This window comes from Stegastes partitus, unplaced genomic scaffold (genome assembly GCF_000690725.1).
Source record: "Stegastes partitus isolate 25-593 unplaced genomic scaffold, Stegastes_partitus-1.0.2 Scaffold6, whole genome shotgun sequence".
Taxonomy (NCBI): domain Eukaryota; kingdom Metazoa; phylum Chordata; class Actinopteri; family Pomacentridae; genus Stegastes; species Stegastes partitus.
In genome coordinates this window covers 234,133-255,256 of record NW_007577737.1, presented here as the reverse complement: position 1 = coordinate 255,256, position 21,124 = coordinate 234,133, and the positions used below count along the sequence as shown (strand labels likewise).

The 21,124-nt window shown below is 43.1% G+C and overlaps 1 protein-coding gene across 1 annotated transcript; it reads right to left on the bottom strand.

Annotated features, from left to right (window-relative positions):
- Nucleotides 1-594: 594 nt before the first annotated feature.
- Nucleotides 595-19,186, bottom strand: cers2a (ceramide synthase 2a). Its single transcript, XM_008280529.1, has 11 exons — nt 18,771-19,186; nt 10,767-10,940; nt 10,541-10,658; nt 9,160-9,278; nt 7,425-7,482; nt 5,644-5,694; nt 5,399-5,491; nt 4,554-4,682; nt 4,136-4,242; nt 2,450-2,603; nt 595-2,364 (listed from the first exon to the last, which is right to left on the bottom strand). The coding sequence occupies exons 2-11, from the start codon at nt 10,937-10,939 to the stop codon at nt 2,224-2,226; spliced, it is 1,143 nt and encodes a 380-aa protein (XP_008278751.1). The 5' UTR covers nt 10,940; nt 18,771-19,186; the 3' UTR covers nt 595-2,223.
- Between the last annotated feature and the right edge of the window lie 1,938 nt (nt 19,187-21,124).

Genomic DNA, 21,124 nt, shown 5'->3' with positions numbered 1-21,124 from the left:
TTGTAAATTGTCCGTAGGTGTGAATGTGAGTGTGCTTGGTTGTCTGTCTCTAAGTGTAGCCCTGTGATAGACTGGTTACCTGTCCAGGTGAACCTGCCTTCACCCTGAGTCAGCTGGGATAGACTCCAGCCCCCCATGACCCTAGTGAGGATTAAGGTGTAGAGATGATGGATGGATGGATGGATGGCCAAACATACTGTAATACAGGTTTTATCTTCTCTAGTTTGGTAAAGATTTGCTGCCTTTTTAAAAAAAAAAAAAAAGCCTAAACAATGATTGCATTAATACATTAACTGAACATCAAACATCAAACTAACAAAAGCAAAAATCCTCCGTTGAGAATCTAGAACTAGTCAACATCTGCCATTTATGAAAAAAAAAAAAGGAAATCAATGAATTATTAATATCTTAAGAACCTTACAAATCAATTTAACAGTTAATCATCTTTATTAGATATAATTTTTGCACGTCTTTATCAGTTTTATCATTTGATAAAACCTTGAATGTTAAAGACCTGAAACTAAACTTCTAGATTGTAGTCAACCTCTTGCTTCATGTTCAAATTAAATGAAGAAACCGTGAACAAAAGACAGATGAGTTATCCACAAATATCTTTATCATCATCGTCATTATGATTTTACATCTCAGCAACACATACCGCAGAATAAAAACACTTCAGTAGAAGCAAAGCTCTCTGGAGGGAGCTGCAGCTGATTGGTCGAGAGGCACTCAGGACGGGCAGAGACCCGTCCGAGTGTCGGACGTGTTGGGCCACAAAGGCGACAGAATCAGACAAAGGGACAGATTTTTTTTTTTTCTTTACAATTAACAATTGAAATGATGAAGGCACTTGCAAATGACAGGGTTACACAAACATGTAAACCGAACTTTGGTGTTTCATTTTAACATCTTTCCATAAGGTTTGCTCTTCTTTTATAATTATTATTATTTTTTAACAACATAAAGCAAAACTAATGAGAATAAATATCAAGAAAAAATTTAAATCATATTCCAAACCTCTCTGAACTAAAAAGGAAATCACATTTCAACTTGAATCAATCACTAAGTTATTTTACTAGATTTTTTTTTTTTAGCCAATGCTGATCTATAGAAGAACCCATAAAGTGCATCTTTGGATGGATAAACAACACTGAATGGAAATGCTACCGACTCTTCCAGCCCATAAAGAATTAATAAACAATTACAGATGGGTTTGGGTTACACTCAAACAAATTGCTCCCAAATTTTAAACCATTGACTGGACTTGGAAAAAAACAAACAAACAAAAAAAAAACAACTAATAAAACATAAAGTAAAATAAAATCATACAACTAAAAAGATGTGAAGCATAAACAAACATTTAAAAAGGATCTCTGTGCGTTCTGCTTCCCAAAGAGACAGAGCGTTTTAAGACAAACTTCCACATAAGGCACGTTTCAGTACACGTGGCAGATGTAGCACCTTCTCTCAAACTGTTAAAAAATATTATCTATCACCAATTATTCAGCTTTTTAAACCTCACGGGAACAAATATATTTTTCATACACTGTCTCAAAAACCGTGAACCAAAGTGACAAAATGGCAGCTGCGGATTTATTATTATTTACCAAAACTCTGGACTTTTAGTAAAGAGGCTTAAACTCCGGTTATGGTCCACAGAAAGTCACTGCCACATTCACACAAGTGCTCATCACAATGTCACCGACTTCATTGTGGATGTTTAGAGCGAAAGAAAACAAAAAATAATCAGTCAAGTTGGAGGGCAGTAATACTTAGACTGTTAACTGACTGCAGGAAGGGAAGCGAATGCCCGTCCCAACGGCAGAATCTCCTGAAAACACTTCCAGTAATAAAACATAAAGCTACGAAGCAGGCAGGGTTTGGCAACTTGGACAAACAGCACAAAATCTCGGCGAATAGCGAAAACAAACTGGAGAGAAAAAAAAAAAAAAAAAAGAGGAGAAGAAATGAAGAGAAAACCACTCTGCTGCTGAGGCAGATCATCGTGGGTTTTCTTCAGCAGCCTTTTCTCTTTTATTTAATTTAGTGTAATCCACAGAGAGGTGAATTCATCCACACTGGACTACCGGTGGGGAGGAGAGGGGGGATGATGTGAGTGTGTACATGTGTGTGTTTGTGTGTTGCCTGCTGCCTCTTTCCATACGCCGCGCTCTTTGGCTTTCAGGTGTCACTCCTCATACAGCCTCAGCTCTCACTGTCCCATCAGTCCGTCTTGCTGTGGTTGTTGTTGAGGAGAGCGTGGCCGTTTTGCACGTGGCCGTTTTTAGACTTTTCCCTGCGCTCGTCTTCTTCGTCCTCCGACTCGCTCTCCTCCTTGTCGCTGCGCTCGTCCTCCACGATATCCTGGGAGGCAGAAGGAGATTTTTTATTTTTTTTGTACAGATCTGAGGCGATTGTGTTTGCACAAAATATGATGCACGTTTCTTACGTTGCCCGGCAGGAACTTAATGACCATGCGCAGGATGAGCGCCGCCCAGAAGATGTGCAGAACCTGCAGCACCAGCAGCAGCCCGTTGAAGAAGTAGAAGCCGATGAAGGGGGGGTAGAGAGTCAGCGGGTACACCCACGTCGTATGTATGATCCTGGACACAAAAGAGGACAAAGAGGCCAGTCAGAGCCACCTACAGTCATCCTCAACGGCCCATTGACGGAGGCCAGGCGAGCAGACAATGGCTCTGTTGTTGTGATTCCAGCAAGAATAAAAAAAAAAAAAAAAAGTCTGAAAAGGTTTGAAATTTCTGCAAAATAAAATATGAATCAACGCGTGTTTCCGTCAACCACCTGTGAGCTGATACGATGAGGACGTGAGCTTAATGCAGGATTAAAGCAGCATCAGTAGCTGCTGTACATCGCTGTGTTCCGCTGCTGCTTCCCACCTAAGACGGCATTTGTTTGTTGTGAACAGCCCGCTATTGTGACACAGAGGGAGGCGACATGCGAAGAGTCGCAGACGTTACACCCCCACTTATTCTTCTGTCTGATGAAAGGAGGCAGTGAGTGGCGGCACAACTCCAACATGAAAGACATGAGTCCATATTTTGCTTATTGTCAACAAACCCTGTGAAAAAACTAAAACTAACAATCCGTCTTTCAACACTTTTGGAGTTACTGGCTCCAGATTGATCACTCGTTTCAACCCCAAAACCTGCCCAGTGGGTTCGAAAGGCATTTTGTCTGAACAAAATCTCCAAAACTACAGTATAATCAGAGAGAATCATCAGATTTCTCATCCTTTAATCCTTGAGCTACTCGTCTGTGACATGCTGTTCGGCCAGGAAACCTGAAATCAGGATTTTTCACCAAAATCTCCCAAATTTCTCATTTAAAGTTCACCAAAAAATATCATTTGCTTTAATCAGATTCTGTGAAAAACTAAAATTCTGTGCTCCTCAACACAATCAGGAAGTCATTAAGCTGCGACCAAAAATCACCTGATAGAAATTCAGGGTTTCTTTAGGCTGAACTGCAGGCTGTGTTTACAGAAACTAAAGGAGTACGATATCTATAGTATGCAGAGCTACTGCTTTTTCCCAGAATCGGTAACATAAATAGGCACTTGGAAAACATTTTGGAGTTTTCTCTACTTCTAGCCATGGTTTTGCTGCTTCCATGTAGGTGCAGGACTTTATATTGCAGTAAAAAAACAGAGACTGCAGTGAGTAAAAATGTGACAGAAGCAGAAAATGGTCAGAAGCTGCTCTATTTATTTCAAAAGACTAAGTCACATCTTTAAACAGGTGAGACCTTTTGTTGTTTTTTCCAGTAAAAGTGCATTTCTTGGGGACAACTGTCAGTCGCTGATTTAAAATTAAGCCTTGTTCAGTGTACTGAAGGCACCTGTCATGCTCATTATTTGTTTTTAACAGTTTTTTTGGACAACTAACGCAGCTCTACAGCACAGGAATACACTATTTCAGACTTTGCTTGCACAGACGACACATCCGGTTATTGGATGTCAACAGCTTTTCTGTTCCAACCACGTATTAAAGCCTCACTTCACATGACTTCAGGTTTTCAGCTCTGCAGCCCCGATTCAAACGCTACCTTCCTACAGGAATATCAGTGACTCACGTCAGTGACAGAGAGTGTGATGCAACATCATTTTTTTTGTTACCAGAAGGGGAGGATGACGAGGCGGGTGATGATGAAAACCACAGCGAACAGCGTGAAGATGAAGTTGCAGGTTTTTCTCCAACCTGCGTAGTTGAACATTTTGGCTGACTGGAATTTAAAAAAAAAAAAAAGGAGAGACAGGAGAGTGTTAGCTTTTCCTTTGATTCTCCTCTAGAGGGCAGACAGTGAGCTGTGTGAGGAGTTCAGTGCTCTTAAGCTACTCAGCAGGGAGCTTTAATGACTAATGCTGTGTGACTGTATTTAAATTCCTTAAAACATGCATTTATTGTTGTAGCTGTACGAAGAAGAAAAGTTTCCCTTTCCTCCAAACCTTTAGATTTAATTACTATATAAAACAAAAATGCATTTTACACATTTTTTTCTGCGAAATTCCTCCTTTTTTTAGCACGTTGTCGTACCTCCATTAGATAGTCGGAGGCATCGTGCACCAACATGATCAAAGTCCCTGCCCGGATGTAGTTGACCAGCCAGGAGAAACTGATGAGGGCGATGGTGGCCACATGGTGAACTATCTGCTCTTTGAAATCCTGCGGAGACGGAAAGAAACGATGCAAAACCCACCGGAGTTTGGTCACTTATTGATCAAGCTGTAAAGATTGGTCACCGGTCGACGGCGTGCCACAAGCTCGGTGCCAGTTTTACAAATGATTAACTCTGTGCACACAGCAGATTACTCTGATTTATGGCTATAAAAAGAGGCTAAATCCACACAGAAAAGGATACAAAAACGAGGTTGTGAAACAAATCCTTAAATTCGAGGCTGATTTCGACAGAGAAAAGCAGAAATCTGTTGTTTCGGTTTGGAAGATTACTTCCTTGTGAAGTGGCGTAATAAAATAAGCACAGAAGCCTCATAATGTTCTGACAGGTTAGGAGTTCTACCACAACATTCAGACCTGTGGATGCAGCTGTCTGTCCACAGAGGGATTTCCAACAGAGCATCTCGAGAAGCACTTCATCTTGTTGCTCGCCCACTGTGACTTTACCAAACGGAGGTGAAAGAGATGAGTGGGCCTCAACATTATCTTTAATGGCCTCCTCAGCGCCGATAGCTCCACTCAGTACAATACATAAAGTCAGGACTTAATGGGCTAATCAATATTCAAGCCTCAAAATACACTACCAGCCGCTCAGCTCGTTATTTCATTCACTCAGCGAGCGATCTCTCTTGATGGAGGGCTGCTGAGGGGGTTTGACAGCACGGAAAGCCGACGGAGTTTTCAGCCGACGCGGCATCGCTTACCTTACGTTTGACATCCGACGCTACGCTGAACAGCAGCGAGACGTAGAAGCCCAGTTCGATCACGTAGTACCAGTACTGTGAAGGCACCAGTGGCTGGAGAGGAGAGACAGGGAGAGTTGATCAGTTTATCAATTATTCATATCAGCGCTTTGGTAAACACATAAATCAATCTGAAAAGGAAGGAGAAGCCACTTTCTGCACTTTGGGATGTTTGCATGTACATTAAAGAGTTTGAAGTGATTTACCATTTTCGGGAAGTCCTCCCACATCAGCTTCATGTCGTAGAACCATGGTTTCTGAGAGGAAAGAGATGGTTTTTAAGTGTCCGACGCAAAATCATGTGCAAACGATGAGCTTGTGTCACATCAAACAGTGTGTCGGCTACGGCTACAGGTTGGAAATCTGATTTCTGTGCTACTGATAATAATTTGTTAAAGGTTCCATATTGTTTCAGTAAATGAATGAAGGTCTCACATGTTCCCAGAATGCAGTGCAAAGTCGACTTATGCCACCATGATTGTATAACACCTGGTTTTAGGGATGTTTTAGTGTCTGTAGCTTTAAACGTAGTTGAGCTGTTGCTGTCCCTTCAGGAAGAAATCTCTCTCTAAGGCCCCGTGTACACGTAGCAAAACCGGTGAGACTTCAATGGGTCTTTGGTTTACACGTAACGAAGCTACGAGTCACCAAAAATGATCACATCTGAAAACTCCGGCCAAAGTGGAGATTTGGAAAAACTCTGTCTTTACGTTTGTATGTAGACGGGAGGAGACAGAGTTTGACGTCACATGTGTGCCACCATGTTTACAGTTTGGCTACGTCCATATTCTTGGACTGTCATGTTTATAGTCGATGTTTTCAAGTATTTTCCTTGTTGTGTCTCTAACAGCACATTTAGGAGCAGCTCCACTTCTCTGTCGGTCCAAACAAACGACCCTCGCACCCTTATCGTTGAAGTAACAGGAAGTTTTCGTGTTTTTTCCAGGATTCTGATTGGCTAGCATGGCTTTATGCTTCTCGTCACACTGCCCCCTATAGGTGTGGCAGCTCATAGCAGCTCGTAACAACATGTTTATGTGGGTTTGTGTAAAGGAAGACTTTTTTTTTTAAACGATCTGGTGCGAACGATGTTATTTTTTGAAAACGTAGATCCGTTTCTGTACATACCTGCTACGTGTAAAAGTGGCCTAAGAGCGGACTGCCGACAGCAGGAGGTTTGGTTTACTTTACTCACAGCTGAGTGGTAGAAATTCATTTAATCAGGGACTGTGTGGACGTTTAGTGAATGTAGTTAATGTTTATGCGAGTTAGTTAATTATGTAGCTTCATCTCCGGTGGCGTGTTTGCTGCTATCTGTATTTGTGATTCATTCGTTACGATGGCGCCGGTTGTCTGCGCAGACGTCACAGACGATGGAAGCTTTTTCTGCCGATTTGTCTGCTTGATAGTGTTCTGTTTAGGAAGCTTTTAGTTTGATAATTTGACGCTAAATGCTTTAGCTTATTGTATAGATCTTGGCTAAAGTTATCCACGTTGTAACGGGTGGAGTTAGTTTATATTTGAGAGCACTTGCAGCACATATAGTCAGCTTTTCATATTATCCGTTGCCTGTTGCGACATAAAAAAGGAGGAAATACTCGTGTTTCATTTGGAAGTGTTTTGAATACGACTCTGCAACCATCGTGAATCACATTCACGTCCTCTCCCCTGGTAAAAATATTCATCAGCACACAGAGACTCTCTGAAAGGAGCGCTGTAGCGGTCAATATATTATCCAGTCAGTCTGAAATGACATAACTGATTATAGGGCAGTGAGGGGGAAGGGTTATACCAAGTATTAGGTAACTATTAGATCTAGTTGGAGCTCAGTCAAATTGTTAACAGCCTATGAAGTTGTGGAGGGTTTGAGAAATGAGAAGGGATTTCCACCTTTAAAGAAGAAATGTTTCTCTAGTTACAACAAAAATGTGTCTCGTGTTTTGGAATACACTGTTTGCTTCCTGTAAGAACCAGATGGACTACTCACATCAGCGAGGACTGCCAGGCCAGCAAAGAAAGCAAGAAGGTAAAAGGTAAATCTCCAACTGTAAGAGAACGCACAAAGATCTCAGAAACACCGCTCGAGCAAAGCATCACTTCACAGAGAACAAAACCGGCAAACCTTCCCACCTGTGCACAAACAATATTCAAACAAAGGTACAAAGCACGCAGGTTTGCAGGACGTGAAGAAAGAAAAATCAAACAAAAGACCGGAGCAGGACGCGCTCCAAGTGTGCTCATGTTACCGCTGAGGAGCTCCGAAGTAATCAACCTGGTTTTAGAGATTCAGGCATACATTTAACTTTGAAAACAAGTGAATCAAAAAGAAATGATAAATGAACTATTTAAAAAAATAAATAACATAAATCAAATATCACATCCAAAACAAACAGTGAATCACGCGGGGCAGCAAACTTCCTCTAACAGCTGCTGGGAAACACCAGGGTTACGTTCAGCGTGTTCCACGTTTGGCTGTCATCGTTTGTCTGCTTCAGTAACCGTCCTCGCATCATCACTGTGGGTTGTTTTGCAACAGCTTTTGAGAAATCTCTGCTCCCGTTATATGTGGGTGCGTCTGAAAGCCGCGACACTGATGAAGAAACCGTCGTCGGTGCACCACGGAGCAGTTAAACGCAGAAAAATCAGGAGCAGCTCGCACCGCCGGAGCTTTACAAGAACACACTCAATAAACCACTGTTACTGTTTTACTAAGAAAGTTGCTGCTTTCGCACCCACGACGACTCAGGTGTTTCCAGAAGAAGAACATGGTAACAGATTTCAAGGTCAGTGTTGTAAAGCGCCGCTTTTTTACCATTTTCAGCTCGTGACCTAATAAAACACAGCGAGGCCTTTTCAATGCCGTTCCCAGGCTCGTCTGAATGCAAGCCAAGGACACATTTTCTCTTCCTGGATCAATTCATTTCAGTCATTTTCGCCGGTGCAAGGAAGTAGAATTATTGAGTCTGTAATGCCGTGACCTCTGAAATCTACCTTGCAGGTGCTTAAAGAACTGCAAAAGCACATCAGGACCTCTGAATCTACCAGCATTTTTGTTTATTTTTATTTATTTTTTTGGCCTTTATTCGATAGTGCAGTAGAGAGAGAGACAGGAACGTGGGGAGAAGAAAGGGGGAAGGACCTGCAGTAAAGAGCCATGAGCGGGATTCGAACTCATGACCTCCACATCGGGGACTATAGCCCCTGTACATGGGACATGACCAGGTGAGCAAAAGCGGCGCCCCCTAGCAGCATTTTTTAAAATAACTGCTACCAACGAGGAGTGTCTTTTTCAGAGCGCTCCACCTTGTTTGTGCAACTGGTCAAAAATTCTAAGGTTTTTGAATCTGGCGTCGTCATTATCATTACTCCCTTTAAGGTAACCAATCATAAGGGAGGAACTCGTCACCGTGGTAACCGAGAAAGCGGAGGAGTGTCCGTCTATCTCGAGCGACACGAGAAATGTCAGACAGAAACTATCGCAGCAATGTCACACAACAGTGATTAAGTGAGGTGATGCGTTGTCAAGATGCGGTTGTCATGGAAACAAGGGAGCCGAGGCACCTGGCGGCATTTTTCTGCCAAACTGAACCGCTCTACGGACACACACCTTTAAAGAACACCATCAGAACACTGACGTCACTGCTTCAGTTTAGTTTAGTCCTGATAACTCAATAAGGAGGTGGAAGGATGCGTTCGAGGTCTGACTAAAGATGTGAACCTACCTTGCTTCCCGAAATTTTTTGACCTTGCTGGGCCGGTCCTGGTTTCTCCGCCGCCTGAACCACCTCTGGACCTGTCGCACCGAACAGCCCGTCTGTTTACTTAAAGTCTCTATGGAGCTCTGACGACAAAAAGAAGAGGAGAGTCAGCGCTGTGCTTACTGCCTGGAGCACAGACTGTATTTAAAGTCCTGCAGCTCAGCAGACAGAAGGAGGGAAAGTAACAGAGGAAACTCAGAAATGTCTTTTGTGCAGTAAAGCAGAGTTACAATACGATTAATCATTCAAAAAGACGTATTGGTTTGTTTCACGAAAATTCAAAAATAGCCTGGAATCCACTCGCACAACATTTTTCCAGGTGCCCTCAGGTGTTACAAACTCTGAGGGAAAAAGTTGGCTCTGCTCACTACAGACATGTCACCACTCGCATTTTTTAAAATTGTTTCTACACGTTTCCCATCTGCTCGTCGTAGGCACCGGCGGTTCAGCCCAGTTTAGCCAAAAAGTCCCTGAAGTTTTGTTATGAGACTGTTGGACACAGCTGAGTCACCGATGACTTCTATACTGAGCCGGGAAGCGCAGAATTTTTTGATTTTTACTAAATCTTTTCCGAGGAAAGAGGTTATATTTGGTGAACATTTAAATGAGAAAAAAGTGATTTTGATGAAAAAATACCAATTTCAATCTTAGATTTGGCTCATTTTGTGGCAGAAAATCAAGCAGCAGGTGGAGTTTTTCCAGCATACAATACTTTTATTTTGAAAAAAAAAAACAACAAAAGCCAAATCAAGCTGCAGAAAGAGTGAGGAGATAGTACATTTCTGATGCTTTTATACTTTTTAATTTGGAGTAAATATCATGTACAACACCCTAAAGATGCTCATGGCGAGATTTGTGTTACACAGAGTGTCTATGTGGAGTTTTTAATAATATTACTAAGCCAAAAGTCACACATGATACCTTCAAGGACCACTGAAAGTTAAGAAATTCTGATGTTTTCCTGTTTTAAAAGTTTCTGTTATGCTGGCATTTTATCAACAATAACAGGACTTTCCAAGCCGCTGATTGGTTTTGGGGATCAGAGGGTTAACATGGGGGTCTTTTGGATTGACCTTCTTTTGAAGACGGCCTCAAAAAAAAAAAAATAAAAAGACAGTCTTTGGCACTTCCATGTTGCAGCCTTGGAGGTTGCCAGTTGTTCTGAAGCCATGAAATGATGTTAGTTGGCTGTCCACATTAAATCCAGGTGTGAAAATGTGTTTTCCATCTTCACATCAAACACCAGCATCTCTGGACTCTGTAGAGCTCAAGGTGTGCCCGTGTCAAAGGACACGCAAGACGACTTTAACGCCGATGAGGCGGCGGTGCACGCGAGGACGAGTACCTGTGTGGGATGCTTTGATGTGCTGCAGAAGTGGGACTCCAGGATGGGATTAGGAGAAGCACGAACACGCTGCTTGTCGCTCACTTTCATCAGAGAGGCCAGCGGGATCGCCACCGTCCTGGAAAGAGGACGCATCGTTTCATATTTGTCAGAGAGGAACATGCAAATCAGGCAAGCAAAAGGGCCGATTAGCAGGCAAATGATGCTGCGACATGAGATCACTCACCGCTCGAATATTTGTCTGATGACGAGGAAGCAGAGGGCGATGGGGATGGTCGCCCAGAGGTCCTGCGTTTTAGGGAAGACTTTGCCATCATGATCCGTCAAGTCGGCCCAGCCGTGGCCTTCGGGAAACCAAATCCAGTCGGCCCATATCTGCTCTCTCAGCTGAGACAACATCCTACAGACAAAGCAGAGACGGACAGGTTTTGTGTCTTGGGGAAGGAAATTAAGACAGGTATTAAAAAGAAGATTTTATCTGCTTGGCAGTCTCTATTCAGATTTTCCATTAGATAAACACAGCAGCCAACTCAGCCGTGACAATATCCTGAGAGGAAGGAGAGGAAACAGAGACGGGCCGAGAGGAATAAGTATTGATTGGAAGTTATTAATCTCACTGAGCATCTGCAACAGGCATCGTGTCTGCCGGGCGTTTCCTGCTCCAGATGAAGGGGAGTACTGAACAGAGGATCTCGTTTATTGCTGCACGCAAAGCGAAGAAGCAGAAAAACCCAGAGAAGTCATCTGGGACATTAAGCTGAAGTCAGTTTGACAGTTTCCCTTCTATTAAAAAAAAAAACAAAAAACACTTCTGCACCTGGGAAACGTCAAACATGTTTTTTTTTTTTTTTTTTAATTCCAACAGTTACCGGGTTGAGAATCTCCAACAGGCCGACAGAGAGGCCTTATCTGAAGCTTAACTGATCCTCCAAGAGAAGATCTGCAACCTCACGCGTTGTAAACAGTTTAATATTTTCTCACTGATTTATAACGTACCATATATCTAAACTGGGAAGAGGAAATTGCAAAATAAATACTGCTGATAATCTCTTGAGCAAGAGGACTCGTGACGTTCCCTGCTGACTGTTAAACTCTGGAAAACTTCTCATTAAAAAAACAATTCAAAATACTAACATAGCAACACATCAGAGAGCAACAACACTTTAAAAAATATACGCATACATAACGCACATTAACAGGTTTATAGTCGTATTTGGGGCGTCTCTTAGATTATGTTTACAGGCTGTAAAGGTTCCATATGGTGCAGATCCATCTTTATTGGGTTTGTTATAAAACTCAGACGTGTAAAGTAGAAGTTGTTAAGATAAGAAGACTTCTGCAGGTGCACGAGCCCCTCCACAGGTACACAGCCTCCCAGCTTTACAGGCTGGTTAGAACTTTATTGAGCTGCTATAACACCACCGGAGGAACCAAAAGTCGTCCAACTGTGTCACCTATAAATCTGCTGCTAGCGAGGTGAGGCCTTCAGGGCGAGCAGCTGCTTCATAGTTCACCGGTTTTATTTACTTTCCAGCTAAAAGCTCTCAGCCAATCACATTAAATGTTCTGTTGTTGGCTGCAAGAGTGAACACAGGAGTGTTAGTGCACTCCCAGCATCAGAGGAGCTAAAAGGCCAGTGGATTACTTCTATTCTTGACAGCAAAAAAATGGAAAAATCCTCAGTGTTAGCATGTTGTGCAGCTAATGTGGCTAACGTGACCATTAGCTTTGAGGTCAGAGGTCAGAGTTCTGTGGAAGCTGTTACCCTGAGATGGTTTTAAACTGTAGGACTGATTTGAAACCAGTAATCAAGGACTATTACTGTTTTTCTGTTGCCTATCGTGCTTCGGTGCAACATAAACTCAGTCGATCTGTTTGCTTCTCTCCTGCTCGCTGTGCTCACACGTGCTGGATGTGAATATAGTCCAATTTCCAATAAAAAAGTTCTTTTTTTAAAGTTTTTTTTTCTGTTTCTGTTGGAAAATGGAACAAGAAGTAGTGACACAAACACATTTTCTGCTCTGCACCGCTAAAATACAGATTTCACATCTAACTCACCGTGCACGAGTTAAAGAATGAGACTTCCATGAATTTGCTGAAACTGGGCACAATATGGGAGCTTTAATGCCAATAAAACAAATAAAAGATTTCTCATCCTGTACATGGCTGCAGCACTTCTTCTGCTCTGATCAGTCAGCTGGTCAGACAGAAACCAAGACAATGTTGGCCACCGACCATAAGTCCAGATCTGGCTTCATTAGTGAGAACTGGAGGAGCTGCAGCTTTGTCATTTTACTTTTTATATTCTATAAAGACACCACGACACAGCTGAGTCTAGCAAAGAAAAAATATTTGACATAACTTTGAGGTTTAAGTGACCTGATGTCAAACAAAGGAGCAACATCAGATCCTTGAGGAGCAGCTTATCTGATGTGAGCGCAGTCAGATCAAGTCGGATGACATCAGTGTAATTACCGGCAACACCTCATCTTTAGTCACCTGCTGACTTCATTATGTGTCGGCTCAGCAGATCTGCAGTCTGATCATTAGAAAGCCGCTGCACCTTTGTTTCTGCTGCTCGTGTTTGTTGTGTCGAATCACGAGCGTCTTCTGATGCAAATGATTGAAGAGGGAAACTCAGCCGTGTGTGGACTTTAACCCGACTATGAACACGCAGCTGTTTTACTTTTTAATAATTTCTGAGACAGATCGACTCACCTGGAAAGAACGGCAGTCAGATATCAACTATCCTGTCTGTTAATCGCTGCGTGGATTTCAGAAAAGCTGCTTGTACTCAGCTGACTGCAGATCGGGTTAAGTCCTTTAAATGCTTCAAGCAGAGAACAGAGCACGGGCTCTCTGTGGATTGTGTTAAAATATGTTAATGTGTGCAGGTCCGTATTCAGTCCTGCAGTGAGGTACTGGATTTGGGTGAACATGCAGGAGGATTTTTTGTCTAACGGGGGGAACTGGAAACCGACCTCAGGGCTACACAGGCTCTCAGGTGTGGATCTCACTCCTAAAATGCAAAGTACGCTTTCTGCCTGCAGTTGATCGAAACTATAAAAAAAAAAAAACAGCTCACTCTGACTGCACAGGACAGCAGATCAAACCCTCGCTCCCCAAACTGGCAACAGTACAAGTGAGGGGAAGCACAGCATGCACAGATAATCTGCAATAAAAACTCCCCCATGAGGTTTGTGTCTGACAGGTAAGTGAAGGCAGCAGCCTCTCTGTGGCAGAAGGAGTTTAACGGTGCAGGATCTGCTCCTGCTGCTGGATGATTTCCTCGTGGATCTCCTGACTGGAGCAGATCAATCATTGGCAGAAGAGCAGGTCTGGCACCAGCAGCTACAAGCTAAAGTAAACTTGCATTTAATTTTGTTGGCCAAGCTTTGTTGGCTGTACGAAGTGCAACGAGCAAACACAGTGAATGTTTCATTTAAAACTGGACAGACGACGGCACATCCTGGGCTCCACGCACACTCATCCACTGGGTCAAACTGTAATGTCTGCATCAACTGGTTAATGGCATCGTCCTCTCGTCTGATGCTGCCTGACATCCACTCTGACCTTCACTGACTTTAGTTTTCTTACATTTTTGGACAGACGAAAGCATAATATACCACCCTAGAAGCTTAGAGGTTGAGAATATGAGTTTTGGATGCTTACTTTTACATCTGTCTCAGTGTATAACTGTCCTCACATCGTTTGCTGCTTCTGCTTCTTAGCATCTCTTGTAGCGGTCGACTGATTAGCAGCATTTTTGTTTTTTTCCCCTCAATTTCTGCTTAAAAGAATAAATACATATATTTTAAAACTGCACTACTTTGGCTCTGAGTCGGTCGCCTCTCTCTGTCTCTAGTCGCCGCTCTTTATTCTCACACAAAGTACAAGTCGATCAAAACTGAAAACACATGTAAAACACCCATAAGCAGAGGCACTGCAACTAATTTCTAAGATGAAGTTTGTGTTTCTCCAAAGTTTGATGCAAAAATGTTTTGTTTTTTTTTTTGCAAATGAATATCGGAATCAGAGGATTTTATCGCCAAGGAATCTGACCTGGTGTTTTAGTGCAAAGCAGTAACATAATGAAATGAATAAAGTATTTTTCATTTTTCATTTCATTTCATTTCATTTCATAAAGATAAATAAAGTGATGAAAGTCAGTCGGCAACAACACAAACATGGGAAAACCAGCTGCAACATCTGCTCCTGGTATTGGTCATTGGTGTCCTTCATCACTGATAATCAGTCTGTCAGCCCTGAAATAAAGCATCAGCTGACCTCTATAGTAATAATAATGCATTTTGTTTGTATAGCGCTTTTCAAAACCTCAAAGACGCAGCTAATACAAAAGCAGACTAGGCAAAAATACAAGCGAGCAGATAAAAACAACACAAGATATCAATATGAGGGTTTAAGTGAGAAAAACAGCGAAACAGGTGAGTTTTTAGTTTGGATTTGAATATTACTGGGTCTGTGGATGTGTTGTGGGAGAGCGTTGCAGAGGGCAGCGACAGAGAAGGCCTGATCCCACAGGTTTGGTGCTTGGTCCCAGGAATGATTAGGAGGTTGGCATTAGCGGAGCGGAGGGCAGATGTGGAGCATGAGCTACGAGGGGGCCTGGTTATGGAGCGCTTTATGGGTGAGTCGGAGGATTTTGAATTTAATGCGGGATGGGAAGCCAGTGAAGGTTTTGAAGGACAGGGGTGATGTGGTCTCAGTGTGGGTGAGGAGGTGGGCGGCAGAGTTCTGGATGTACTGTAGCCTGTTGAGGAGGTTGGTGGTGGCACCAAACAGGATGCTGTTACAGTAGTCAATGGGATGAAGGTGTGACCTCTAACCTCTGTGTGAGCGTCATCCCGGCCTTGTGTTTCAAAGTCGTTACGGTTTTCAGCTCATAAAACATCCAGAAAAGGCAGACTTTAGTCAAACTATTAATAAAAGGTCTTAATCTGAGCAGCAGAGGCCAACATGTCTCGACTTTTAGTCGTTTGTTTGCGACAAACACCAAAAAACTTCCCGTATAATCTCCACGCCTCCAGTTAATAGGACAGGCTTCCTATTAAAACGCACCATGTGACTACTTGTAGCGCTATGGAGCAGCTTTTCTTTTAGGATGATGTAACACACATTCCTTCCAATAATTCAACACTATTCCACTGGTCTACAGCCGCAAGGATGCACACGACTTGATGCGGGGAGTAGAGTCAACTGTTGCATGTTTACAAGAAACCTCCCCCCGGGGCACCTTTAAACGCTGCAGGTCTCCAGCCGAGGCTAATGGCAGGTTTGAATAGACAAAGCAGCCGAGGGCGTGTCCTGATCAGCACTCATTTACATACACTCATCCAACAGTTACGTACTGCTATATATGCACAGTGGCTGATTTCCTGCTGCACGTGTTTTGTTTCCTGAGTACACAACAGACTTTTTGGCCCGTTGAATGTGGTAACAGGGTTTCTCCCGGACCAGAACGAGCCTTTGGGGGGGTTGACCACACACAAGCACAGTCGGTCTGCACACAGGCAACGAGTGCAAGGTCTTTTCTTTGACAGAAATCGATGCATTCTCCTGTTTTTTCCTCATTCTTAGGTCTTACAGTTTTGGTGTTGCTGTTTTTCCTTTGGTCCTGGTTAAAGCCTCTTTTAGCCAGCAACATTCCTCTGTGCAGGAAAAACCCTTTAATACAGCGACGACGCCGAGGCCAGGTTTGTTTCACAATGAGTAGCAGCTGTAGCCGGTGGAGCTCTTTTTGAAGCTGCATGTGTGCTAGAGCTGGTCGCTCACAGCTACTCCTTTAGATCTGCTCTCTAACCGTACTGGAAATGAAACGGGTTTACTGTCATTCCAAACAGATGCACAGGAAGGCGGACGTAGAAAGACTTGAGCAGAAAATGAGATATTGTCTAAAAACAGGGATACCTTCAGCCGATCTCCAACTCCGGTCCTCGTGAGCTACTGTCTGGCAGGTTTTAGACGTCTCCGTACTGCAACACATCTGACTCAAATGAATGGATCACTAACAGACTTGTGTAGAACTTGACAACAAGCTGCTGGAGATCCATTAATGTGAGTCAGGTGTGTTGCATCTAAAACCTGCAGGACAGTAGCTCACGAGGACCGGAGTTGGAGATCCCTGCTCTAGAGAGAGAAGCAGAGTGTTGGATGGGGTTAAAAAAATGCCACCAATTTTTTAAAAAAGAGGCTGAATTGGGTGTGAACAGGGATAGTGGGTACAAATAACACTGAAGCTCCACTGTTCTCGATTCCAAATTTGATATTAAAAGATATTATCAGTATAAACGTATATTTTAAGAAAAAATCTGCACACACACACAACATCCAGTGTTGCGACAGCAGATCTGCAAAAAGTAAAGTTAACAACGTAGGACATGAACATGTTGACAACATGTTAATATTAATCCAAGGTGTTGCCTCCTCTGTGTTAAAAATGCACTGGGACACTGTTTGCATTCTGGCTTTTGGTCGTCTACAACTTAAATCGTGTGTAAACAACACAGAGTTTTTTGCTGCTGCACCTGTACTTGGAAAGAAGGCTGTAGAGAAGAACTAATGGTGTTTTCTGAATGTTTGCATCGACTTGGGGACTAAAGCACTGGTTTGTGTCAGCGTCAAATCATCCGCCGCTCGAGCATCTCTGATCTTTGCTTGAAACTTTTCAAACATAAACTGTGGAAACTTTAAAAGGTATCTGAGAAGTTTGAGGTTGATATTTCGAGAACTTTCTGAGATATAAAAGAAAAAAAAAAAGTGCCTGTTGACCAGCCTTCACACACAAATGTCAACCTCTGTTTGGGTGATAATATCTCAGAAACTATTAAAGATAAAAGCCTGAATATTTCAGTTATTTTTCATCATGACAGTGATTCAGAATCTGTGATATTGGACAAGCAGATCAAATAGTCACCGATCATAAAAAGAAGTTCCTTTGCATCACGCACACAGGACGTCTCGTTTGTTTTGGTGACACAGATGAACATCACATTCTGCTGATTTTTTCAGATAAAGTATTAAAATTGAATACATTTTGCTGCCTCTCATCAACCCTACTATGCTTTTTTTCGTTTGAAATGTGTGTGCAGGTTTCACAGGGCATCCAGGAAGTTGAAGGGAGAGGTGTGGGGAGGTCAGGGGGCTTCCCGGAACATGCAGCTGGAACAGATGACAGATCTTACCCAAGATAACCCCACTGAGGTAATCAGGATTAGTTTCCCTCCATGTGCAGCAAGTTAGTAAAATTTAAAACGTTTTAAAGGAATTTTTATTGGCGTTAACTAACACCAAGCGGCAGGGGCTGTCATGTGCTGTCCAGATTGTGAATCCCTTCAGGGCAAATATGCGCAGTTGATGTATTTCAGACTTAAAAAAAGGACTTAAATGATGTCAAATATAAACGAACGGAACCCCATCAGACAGTTAAAGGGGTTTTCGGTGTTAATCAAAGCAGGAGACGGGTGTACAAGTCAAACTTTCATTTGAAGCTGGCGTGTGACTCAGTCTACGCCGTTTGCGTAAACTCGTGCAGGGAGTGGCTCCGTGCGCACGCGTGGCGCAAGCGGGGAGTCTCCCGGACATAGCGGAACAGAGCCGTGAGATGGAGCTCTCAATAAGTTTCCAAACTCCCGAGAAACTCTCACCGTGTTCCGTGTACAAAAGCCGCCAGAGAAAAGGCATTTGCCCCACTTAGTCCGGCCGTCGTGCGTAAAACAAACACAGAACGGTGCCAAGTTTCTGCGCCGCGACATCTCCAGTTTACGCAGGAAAACTTTTTGGCGCACACACACACACATACACAAAATCGCACCCTCGGCGACATAAATGGCCGTTTATCTTCTACAAACAAGCCGTGCGTTTCATGAGAGGGGCTGTTAATGCGCAGGCGGCTCGGCTTTCACCTTCCTTTATCGCGGTGTTCCTGAACAAACATCACCGACACGAGGACGAGCGGCAGAAAAACGGGGGCCTGTTAGCTCGCTGACAAACTTTGATGTGCTGGAGGCTCTTTAACCAGACACGGGAGGCTTCTCGTGGAGAAGTTTAAACTTCACATAAAACCTCCCGGGACCGAGACTCTCCCGTTTCTGTCTAAATATAGCGGCGCGGGGTTCGTGCGCAGGAGGAGAAATCGCCAATCTGAGCGTCTGAACGAGTCTTTTACGACCTCTGATGCTTCGTGTGTCGTGTAACGGTGCGCTGCTCTTACCTCTTGTCGTCTTCACTAACAGGCAGGTAATGAAGTGTGTGAATCTGCGGCTGCTCTGCTGCGTCGTCCTCTGGTCCCGCTGCACGTCCTCATGTAGTTCTCGCCATGAAACAACTTCTTTTTTTCTCTCTCTCTCCCTCTGATCGTTCAATGAGCTGCGATCCGCCTTCTTTCTTTTTCCTCCAACCTCAGGTTCGCCACATTCTCAAAGGAGGAAAAGAAAGAAAGAAAAAAACTATGTCGCGCTTTATTTTCTCCTCCTAAACTCTGTCCTGGAGGTCGCGGTTCGATCCGAAGAGCAGAAAAAATACGCGCACTTTTTTTTTCTCCACTTTTCCGTCCGATCAAAGTGTTTGCTGTCCGCGTTCAGCCGGACAGTGGAGTTGGTCGGATATAGTGGATATCATGGTAGTGAGTTAAAAGACGATGAAGGGGGAGGGAGGGGGGGCTATTTAAAGTGACGTGAGCCTCTGTGAGTATGACAGGCGCTTAGTGCCACACAGAGGAGAAGTTCCTCAGTGGATTAAATAGGACGCAGCACTGTTTGAAAGCTCTTTGAATGAGCTTTAAAAGGCTTTGAGAAAGTTAAAGAAAACATGCATGCAAGAAACAAAATGTGCATTGTCCTCCTGAACTGTGGATGGAACTCAGCATGTCTCCTCTGTGGCTTTCATAAGTGAAAAGAAAAAGCTGGAAAAGTTAGCAATGTTCTCCCATATTGATATTTCAACCTTTGATATCTCTAATGTATGGAGCCCCGGAAGGGACAAAAAGAAAAAAAAAAAAACAGGAAGAGGGGGAAAAAAAACAGAGGTATCTTTTGCAAGATCTTGCAAAACTTTCTCGGGATCTCGCAAAACTATCGGTAACTCCAGTCCAGAAGGTGGCGATAATGCACCTGGACCAACCACCAAATCAATAGAAGAAGAGGAAAACTACAGGTACATATGCTTCTGGGTCTTTTTTGGCAGTATGGAGAAATGACAATGGAGGACACCCACCCGTTTGAGAGTTTTATTGAGTTTTATTTTGAAATAAAAACTATAAAGACATTCAAGCAGTGCTTAGCAAGAGGCCCAGTGTTCACAAACATCCAACAAGATTGATGTGACTTTTGCGAGATGAGAACGTTTTGCGAGATCCAGAGAGAGTTACCTCTATTTTTCTTCCTGTCTCCCTGTTTTTTTTCTTTCTCCATGTCCTTTCCAGGCTTCCGTACTAATGATAAATGACCACAGGGGCAATTTTGGATGTTTGATGGCTGTCCGACTCATCAGTGTCATAATAAACGATTGGCAGGCTTCATCCTCCTGCATTACGAGGTGTATCAGACAAGTTTCAGGACTGGAGTCACAAAAGATATATTTAAAATCCAAACCACCAGTTTTCCCTTCCCAGTAATCCTCCTGGAGTCTAACATCCTTCCCCAGCCTTCTCTTCACACCGCCATGCACTCCTGGAAGGATTCTTCCAGGATCCTCTCAGCTCCGTCGTCACAGCCATCTTGATGTCGTCTTCAAAACGGGTCCCCTTGATGACCCCCTTGAGGGGGAAGAGGAACCAACCCCATGGAGCCAGGTGGGGTGAGTAGGGAGGTTGCTCCAGCACGGAGATGTTCTTCTCAGCCAGGAACTGTGGGATGCTCAGGATGTTGTGAGCAGGTTGTCATGGTGAAGCAGCCATCACTGGTGCTGACACAAATCTGCCTCTTCTGAACGAAGCAAACGCTGCAGGATCTCTTTGTAGACGTGCTGGTTGATCATCTGAAGGGGAAACTGGTGGTTTGTAGTTTGAAATATGTCTTTTGTGACACCAGTCCTGGCACCTTTCTGACACACCTCATATAAATCATAGATTATCTGTCCAATATTGCAGATTCTGAATTAATGGTACGATGAAAAATAAAAAGTGAAAATGTCAGGCTTTTATCTTTAATAAGTCCTGAGCTATGGTCGTCCACATGTAGCCTCAAATTTTAATGTGCAAAAATAAATAAATAAAAAAGTGCTGAAAATGGGATGATGGGATTTTTTTTTTTTAAAAACGTTTGTCTTGGAAAGTATTTGACACATCAAAAAAGTTCACAAATCTATAAATACAGATGGTTGAGCAGATATGGTTTGGCACAGTTTAACCGCGGTATCTTGAATTGCCTCACTTCCTTTCCTGCTCACTTGTTGCAGATACATGAGCTTCCTGTACGACAGGCAGCAGCCGTGTGAGTGTGGATCATGAAGGTATTAAAAAGAACTGGTCTGAATCTTAAATGAGAGTTACTTGGATGTAGACTTTATGTTGTTGTTTTTTTTATGTGGGGAAGTTTTACAAGTACAAAACCACCACAAGTCACTAGT

What these genes read in the sequence shown, in the direction of transcription:
- cers2a (XM_008280529.1), bottom strand. Translation starts at nt 10,939, where the DNA reads ATGTTGTCTCAGCTGAGAGAGCAGATATGGGCCGACTGGATTTGGTTT. An exon ending in AAAAAATTTCGGGAAGCAAG is followed by an intron (nt 7,483 to 9,159) that starts GTAGGTTCACAT and finishes GTTCTCTTACAG; the next exon opens with TTGGAGATTTACCTTTTACC. An exon ending in CGTCGGATGTCAAACGTAAG is followed by an intron (nt 4,683 to 5,398) that starts GTAAGCGATGCC and finishes CCGTCTCCGCAG; the next exon opens with GATTTCAAAGAGCAGATAGT.